We start from the raw sequence: 8,429 nt of genomic DNA, 5'->3' as shown, positions 1-8,429 counted from the left end.
GATTAAAGCAGCGAATAAGTAGCTAAGAAAATAATCGTGACTTGAATAGTTGGAATTTTTTTGAAATTAATTGACGAGCTGAGATTTTGGGAATATAAAACCTTTTTTTTTTTTTATATCTTGGAAATATAGAGGCTATTACTTTTGAGTTGGGAAATTATTGACGTGCTAGTCAATGTTAATTTCACGGATAGATAAAGTGAGGGACTAATTTGGGAACAATTTTAAAAATCGAGCAGTCAAGAAACAAAAGGGATGAAAATGGGAAAAACGTCATACAAAAAATACAAAATGGGTATTATCCCAGTTTTTATATTTAACTAGAGTTTTCGTTTCAAATTGGATTTTAATATAGACAAAATTGCACTTTGATATCAAATCCTTTTTTGTTGAGCTATAACAAGTTAACTCCATATTTTCTTAATTTCACCATGTTAATTTTTTTTTTTTTTTATTAAAAATCGTCCACCTCGAGGGTCAACCACGAAGGGTCAACCCTTTTTGAAATAAACCTCTTTCCCCACTGCTGCCGCAAATTCGAATTTATTCTTTGTGAATTTCGAATCCTGTTGTATTAAAAAAAAAAAAAAAAGTGATTAGAAGTTACTTCTGTAAACATTCGAGGTAATGCTTTGGACATTCGGGCTACTTCTCCGGCTGTTTTCGTCGGTGGTTAATTGATTTTCTTAGTTTTTGGATTCTTCGTGTTCGATCAGTGTGGCAAAATGTTGGCATGCTCATTACCTGTTTGATAAAAGTCTCGGGTAATTAAGGGGTGCAATTGGGTGTGAGTAACGGTTTTGTTTGATAATTTTCACTGTGCGTTCCGGCGATACTCGGTGACAAATCTGTTAATGGGTTTTAGCCTTTTTCGTCAATATGCTTAACTGGCAGCACACGTTTATTGTTTTGAATTCTACATGAACCTTTTTTTTCCTGATAGAAATCGTGTTTAAAAAAATGAATATTGAAGCTTGATCGTCAATTGGTTCATGTACAAGGTCCAGAATTTTGTTTAGCACCTAAAATTTGGTCATTGCTTAGATACCAAAAGCATAATCTCTGGTCTTTACAACATGAAACTTGTTTTCCAAATTCCTTGGGTTCATATTTTGCACTTTAATATCTTGGCTGATTCTTCCATGTTTAACATTTGTTTATAACTTACCATAAGTGATATTATTTGGACTGAGAACATGGCATTTATTTGTTGGTCATCATACACTCTTACAGTTTCGAAGCATCACTGATTTGCATTATTATATAAAGGGGATAAGCTTTTAAATTTATGCATAGTTGATTTTTTTGGCAAGATATATCAATCACTTCTGTGCTTGTCATTTGGGTAAAGAGGTATGCTCATTTATTTAGATGGAGGAATTATTGAAGAATACGTTCGCACTCCATGTAGTTGCTGCTTCGGCATCTGTGGCACTTGGGACCACCATAATTTACCCTCTTGATAGCCTCACAGTCTTGACACAGGTTCGGGCTATGAGAACTAGTTTTTTTTAATCTGGTGGATTTGCATCTTATCATTCCCTTAAATTTTCTTTGTTTCAATGTCCATTAATACTTAACAAACATAGAAAACAGGTTGGATCCACTACTAGGAAACAGTTGGCTGTGGGTCAGATTCTCGCTAGAGTACGATCTATATCTGGATATTCAGGTTAATTTTAAATACTCACCTTTCCCAACATCTATTAGGCATAGGGAGTTTTTTAATTGCAAAGAATAATCTTTTCATTGTTTTTTTTCCGAGTAAATCCATCTTTTCATTGTTGAACATACATATTTGCGAAAAAATCAATTTATTGATCAGGAATTGTAGCTAAAATTGTCTTGCAACTTACTACTGTATACATGATGACAATTGCATGCATATGTATCAATAGGTGACTAAATGTTGCTTTATAAGTTAGTGCTAAATGAGTCCTGGAGTTCAAATATTTTATTGCTCCTTAATCCTCATGTCATGTACTCATGTCAATGTTGCTCCAAATTTGTCCGTCTCCTTGTGCAACTGTTAACCAAAACATAAGAAAAAACCAACTCTGCAAGCCCTAGTATCTGAGGGTGTTTATCGGTCGGTTCAGTTTTCGGTTTTATAAAAATGATTCTTCATGCACAAAATATTATAGCATAAAATATATAATATAAATAAAATTATCGATTTAATGAAATTTATGTTTTTTTGGTCGATTTGGTTTTGACTTATATAATCTGAAACCGAACCAAATAAATTTCGGTTTTAACATTTATATCCGAATTTCAAAATCCTCTTTTTCGTTCGGTTCAGTGTTTGGGTTTTTTGGTTTTATCCGAATTTTGAACACCTCTACAAGTATCCTGAGTTCCAGGTGCTTTTGGTCTCCACCAGGGAACCTGGCTGTGACACTTTCCTTTTTAGTTTTTAACTATTGTAGATCTGACAGGCCATCCGAAAATAGATGAATTTTGGGAAATGTATGTTACTGATATTGCCTTAATTTGTGAATGATAAAGATAAATTTTTAGAAAGTGAAATACCTAAATTTGTTTAGGAAATGAATCAATTTAAAATTTTTACACATGCCTGGAAATTGGAATCAAGTCTTAACTATATCAGAGTACTCTATCATCCACTTTAAATTTACTAACCTATAGTTTCCAATCGTTACCTCAATATATTTTGTCCAATTTCCTTTTTTAGGTTTGTATAGTGGTCTTGGATGGTTGATTGTGGGGAGAACATTTGGTCTTGGAGTTCGCTTTGGTATTTATGAGATATTAACGGCCTTCTATAAAGGTACTTAGTTTTCTGCATCTTTCATTCTCTCTAGTTCTCTTTTTCTTCTTGTTACACCTTTTCTTGCTGACTGTGAACCCGCTCAAAACTTTTGTGGTGTGGAGCGCAAATATTTTCTGTCATGAGACCAAATATATGAAAGCAAGTATGAATAGTTTTATCAGGAAGGTCAAACAGACTCATGTTTTAACCAACTTCCTGAAGTTATCTAACTTGTTAGAAGATGATATGCACTATGAGCATGGATTCGAACTATGTAAAGGAATGGGGTCCTATAACTAATGTTGCCTAAGGGCTCAAGCTTTTGCAAAACTGTTTTCGTCACCATTGTGGATTAATAAATCATAACCAAGTCAAGTTGTGTTCATGTGACAGAAGGTATATTATTCTTTTTGTCAAAGTTGTCACATTAGACAAGTTGCAACAATGTGGTCAAGCACAAGAGCTAATCGGACATTGTTGCGCTACAAATTTTATTATACAGAAACAAGTAACAAGTGACAAGCAGTTCATATAACTGAATAAGTTTTGCAAGGAATGGAGTAAAAATTCAACATAAGGACAGATACCCTATTCTTCATACTCATGTTTGTGCTCCACCTCTATGCAGATTATGTTTATGAGAGACTTTTATGCTGTGAAAACGAAGGGACACACCTTTGTTCTTTCTTTGCCTCTAAGAAAATCCTATTGTGTATTAATGATTATGTTATACTCATCCACATGTTGACTTATGTCAGATGGCCGTGAAGATTCTTATGTTGATGTCTCTGACGCACTACTGGCTGGGTTTGCTGCTGGCACGGTTGAGTCCCTTGTAAGCTCTCCCTTTGATATGATTAAACTTCGTGCCCAGGTGGCTTCTGCCTCTCGTATTCTGCACGCTTCATCAGTTGCTGAAAGGAGTTCCGTCTCCCCTTTAATTTCAAGCTTGCTACCCAGATATTCAATGAATATGATGGCAATGAGTAACTCTGTAGGCATTCTGTCCACCTTGACCACTAAACATGAAAATCTGTTAAAAGCATTGAGAGAATATCCGTGGATGATGACTGGGTCTGGGAGACCACCAGTTGTCAGTAATGTCAGAAAGCCATCAGACATTATTGCGTTGGAAGGATGGCGTGGTCTATGGAGAGGTATTAGATCTGGAGTAGTTCGGGACTCCATTTTTGGTGGCATATTTTTCTCGAGTTGGCAATTTCTGCACAACGCAATGATAAATTGGAAAGCAGTGGGAATGGACCCCTTACCCAGGTTAATATGCATCCAGAATTTCTTGTTCATCTAAGTTTCAATGGTTGATTTTTCTCTGGAGTTCAAACATGTGATTTTCTTGCTAATTTAGTTTGTCAGATTGTTGATTCCTATTCTTGAGCACTTAAGACTTTCGGACCTGAAAAGCCATACCTAAATACTAGCCACTTTGTTGCACCATTTTTATAATAAATTTATATTTCAAATAAAACTGTCAAATAAAATTATTATATTATATATTAAATACAAAAATTGGTGAGAAAATAAAAAAATAGTTAGATGAAAAAAAAAGAAAAAAATCATAATTGAGGGAAAAAATGAGATAGTGGAAGAAAGCGGTTGTGTGTGTATTTTTTGTTTTTATTTATGTATTATTTTAATGGGCACACCAAGAGACCACACTAATGCTCTTACATAATATATAGGAATAGATATTGTTCATACATGTTTGTTGATAGTGTTGGTGGGAAAAACATGTATAGGTTGTTACCGAGCTAAATGTGGAAATTTTCTTCCGAGAATATTATTATGTTTTCTGTTGATTATTCTTTCTGTGGCAGGAGTTTGCATTACCAAAATTTCAGAATGATGGTTCCATTTCTAACTTTTCTGTCCTATGATCACCAGTATTTCAGAGTAATGGAGCAAACCTCAACTATCCCAAACCTATGTGCCTAGTCGCCTCTGAAATACACAATTTTCTTGTTTTTAACTTTGCAGTCTTTATTTTGTTTAACCACGTGAAGTTAGAAGTTTGATATAAATGATAGCTATTAGCGTAACCTAAAGGCTGAAGAACTACGAAAATCACTCTGTCATTAACTGATCATTGTCATTTTCTCATGATTAGAATGATTATATACTGCCATACCCTGAACAATTTTGTGGTATATGGGCTGGATGTTGCTTTTGTGAATTAAAAATGTCTGTGAAAGTTCTGTTCTCAAGTTGGAAATTCCATATGTCTTACTTCATTAATCTTTATTTGTCTTTTTTGGAGGTTTATGTTGATGTCTTACGTTTCTTTTTCAAGAAGATGTTTCTCACTCTACATTCTCTCTCATTGCAATAAAAAATAAAACAGAAAATGAATCTGAAAGCACAAAACAATAAGATTGCCTTTTAAATTTCTGAAAATAATCTTTTTCTCATCTATTATTTAACTTATTCGCCTTAATTCTACACTCTGCTGTTAAAAGTTCTGCAGGGTATATTCTTTGCAATGGCCAATGAAATCATCTCCTTCATTTGGATGTCAAAAATGTAGAATTTGATATGTGTAGGTTGACAGTGAAGTTTTGATAAGTTGGTAACATTTGTAATCTTTGCCCTTTGGAATTAAGTTGTGGATATTTAACAGAGTGGCTTGCGACTTGGAGGTTCATTTCTTTCTTTTTTTAAAAAAAAAAAACATTTGTTCAAATGATACGCCTGTTTGCCTTCTTCTCCTCACATAGTGCAGAATTTTTCATTCAGGGGTGATGAAGATGTGGGCCCATTGTCTCCATTGGCTGTTAGTCTTGCGGCCGGAGTTTCTGGTTCAATTGCTGGTGCTGCTTCTCATTGTTTCGACACTGCTAAAAGCCGATCACAATGTACTGTTATACCCAAGGTATGATACTTGCTGAAAGGAGTTAGTTGATGTTCAGTTTTGGAAGTAAATAATCCATAGTTCACACACTCGTGTTTCTCAGAGCTTTATTGAATTCCCCGTACAGCGGAGACTCCAATCTTAAAAATGCATCTTCACTGTGACACAGATAAAATTTACTTTTATAGACAACTATCAATTTATGATAGTCATCTATTTGTGTGACTATGGACTCGGAACATGATGGGAATTTAGGTGTGGGACATTCTTGGTGAACAAATTGTTGATATGTATCATTGTTATAAAAGGTGAGTAGGTGCTGGGTAAAGCCACACAGGTGCAGCCCTTGCGAAAGGCCCGTTCCGCTCAAGGCATGATAAAATCTTGCTTGTTTGAATAGAAGTCCAAGCTCCGAACCCTGTTTTTTTTTTCACCGCAATTCGGGGGAACGGGTTTTTGTTCTCAAGGGTTTGAACGCTGGACTCTACCACAACGGGCCAGAGGATTATGCCACTCCGTTGTATTGGTGGTGGTTGTCCATATGCTATTATGTGTAACAAAAAGTAATTGTTGCACGTCGTTTGTAAGGTGTAGGTTCTGCTGAAGGCATGATAAACCGCACTTGTGTAAATTGAAGTCAAAACGCAATTCTGTCTTAACAAAAATTTATGGGCAAATAAAAATTAAATTAATCTCAAATACAAGTCCAGGAGTCAATTAATGCTTTAATACCCAACTGCATGCGTGAGGCTTATATTTTTTTTAATTTCCTTTTTCTTCTAGACTTCTAGTTCAATAGAAGGGCCGGATGCGAAGTGCTTTTTGTTTCTTTTTTATATAGTTCGATCACACTCACAACTTCTTCAAGTTAGACAGTTGATTTTTTTTAATTACACTATATATTTAATTATTTTATTTTTAATGTTTTGTGATATATATTTTTATGCGATATTTCAGAGAAATTCACCTAATAAATGTAAGTTCTAAAATTTATGCGTTCTGTGCCTTACTTTGATAAGGTGCATGGCTTGCCTTGCACCTCGTATCTCAGGCTCCTCAAGGACTGAGCCCCTTAAAACAACTATGTCATGTGTATGTGTGGTTTTCATTTCAATAACCTTCCATGGTAGAAGACTCTTATTCTCATACTACTATGTTGAATTTATGAGAGTCGATGGGGTGATGTGAAAAAATGATTGGTTTCATCTCCTTTGTAATTTGATGGATGGAGAGATGTCCATCACAATTTGTTGGTTATTTTAGCGTCGTTGTAGGAGCTCGCGACTTTTAGCCTGAATCCGAGTCTTTTTTAATAGAACTAGATAATTAAGTTCGACCCCAATATTAACTAGATTCTTGATCTAAACTCAGATTCCAAAATTGTTCATTTATGAATTTCGTGCTGGCTAAAAAAAATTTGAGATCAAGTTTTAAATATTAAAAAATAGCTCGTGTTCGGCACTACTAGTTTCATTGCATCACGTAAGCACTATCCTTGTTTATCTCCTCGCACCTAAGGTAATATATCTTGTTCTTTGAAATGTTCCTGCAGTACATATCCATGGAGAGGAAATTACTAAAGTGGCGCAAACCAGGAAAGAGATTCGAGAGGCTAATTGGGATCCACCCAGCAGATAGAAACTTGTTGTTGAATGGCATGAGGTTGAGGACGGTTCGTTGTGGGCTTGCATCTTTTGTAATCGTTGGAAGTTATTTTTTGGCAATTGATCTTCTGGCTTCTGATTGAAGATCCCGACATGGGCGTGAATTTGGCTCAGTATCTTGACAAGGTCAAGGGGATGGCATCTGTTGCAATCACCTACGAGATATACAATTTATCTTGATGAGGTAAAGAGTTAGAGCTATGTCTGGCAGTTTTTATTTTCGAAAATAAAGTTCGAACTAGTGCTTTCTTAACCATCATGATCGGCATTGGTTGGTCAAAGTTTGAATTTGATTGTCAGGAATGCAGATGTTTATATTTGGTACAGAAATGGATTTAGAAACACCATTTACTAATGCTATGTATTTGCTATATAATATTCATATTTTAATGTGTATGGTATGTAACTGAAACCAGGAGCCTTCAAAGAATTATACAGAAGAACTGGAATTTTAAGGAACTTGATACCCCCTCTTATTCATATATGGCATGGTGCTTACATGAGGTACTTCTATTTACGTGATGACTCTTGGGGCATTAGATACAAAAGCAAGACTCTTTATCAATAGCTGGATTTGAGGTCGCAGGATAGATCTGAGATCCCATATGCTCAAAAAAAATTGGATAACTAGATTTATAATGGAGTTTTGTTCATGTAGCATCTGATTAACCCCAATAGAGGTGATTATGAGTTAAAATTGTGAGGGAAGTTGCGGTTCTAAATGATATTTCATGACAAGTGGTGAATATCACTCGGCTTTTGTCTTCTTCTTGTTTTTTCCATATCTATATCACAAATCTCATTTTGTATATTTGGTAATTTTGCTTCTTCTTCTTTTTTTTTTTTTTTTTGTGTTGCTCTTCACGGTTAAAATTTTTTCCGTCTTTTATTTTATTGATACTAGCAATCAAGCACATTTATCGCGTGTTACGCAATTTTATATTTCAAATATTTGGTGTGATTATTATATTTTTGTTTTTGGTTTTATATAAAACTACATAAAAGAACTAGTTTTCGTAAACGAGAAATAAGACTTAATTTAGAATTATGAGATAAATGAAGTAGCTAAAAGTTAATATATTTATTATGGGCAGGAAAAATTGAAGCCGTGCATCTATATATATAT

General features: G+C 34.6%; 1 protein-coding gene across 4 annotated transcripts; it reads left to right on the top strand.

Annotated features, from left to right (window-relative positions):
- The first annotated feature begins 497 nt into the window (after window positions 1-497).
- Window positions 498-8,099, top strand: LOC140890534 (mitochondrial arginine transporter BAC2). Of its 4 annotated transcripts, XR_012152208.1 has the most exons (8): window positions 498-624; window positions 1,372-1,485; window positions 1,597-1,672; window positions 2,696-2,791; window positions 3,532-4,048; window positions 5,525-5,660; window positions 7,192-7,487; window positions 7,720-8,099. XR_012152208.1 is itself a non-coding variant. In XM_073298388.1 (7 exons), the coding sequence occupies exons 2-7, from the start codon at window positions 1,372-1,374 to the stop codon at window positions 7,384-7,386; spliced, it is 1,134 nt and encodes a 377-aa protein (XP_073154489.1). In that variant the 5' UTR covers window positions 498-624; the 3' UTR covers window positions 7,387-7,713. The 4 variants fall into 4 exon arrangements, 3 of the variants coding, with proteins under 3 accessions (XP_073154489.1, XP_073154491.1, XP_073154490.1); XM_073298388.1 differs by lacking the exon at window positions 7,720-8,099 and having other exon boundaries at window positions 7,192-7,713; XM_073298390.1 differs by lacking the exon at window positions 7,720-8,099 and having other exon boundaries at window positions 589-624; window positions 1,352-1,485; window positions 7,192-7,713.
- Window positions 8,100-8,429: the final 330 nt, after the last annotated feature.

This window comes from Henckelia pumila, chromosome 3 (assembly GCF_033568475.1).
Source record: "Henckelia pumila isolate YLH828 chromosome 3, ASM3356847v2, whole genome shotgun sequence".
Taxonomy (NCBI): Eukaryota; Viridiplantae; Streptophyta; class Magnoliopsida; order Lamiales; family Gesneriaceae; genus Henckelia; species Henckelia pumila.
The sequence above is the reverse complement of the archived record's forward strand: the minus strand, read 5'-3'. Positions and strand labels throughout refer to the sequence as shown.

What these genes read in the sequence shown, in the direction of transcription:
- LOC140890534 (XM_073298388.1), top strand. Translation starts at nt 1,372, where the DNA reads ATGGAGGAATTATTGAAGAATACGTTCGCACTCCATGTAGTTGCTGCT. An exon ending in GCCTCACAGTCTTGACACAG is followed by an intron (nt 1,486 to 1,596) that starts GTTCGGGCTATG and finishes CATAGAAAACAG; the next exon opens with GTTGGATCCACTACTAGGAA. An exon ending in GGAATGGACCCCTTACCCAG is followed by an intron (nt 4,049 to 5,524) that starts GTTAATATGCAT and finishes TTTTTCATTCAG; the next exon opens with GGGTGATGAAGATGTGGGCC.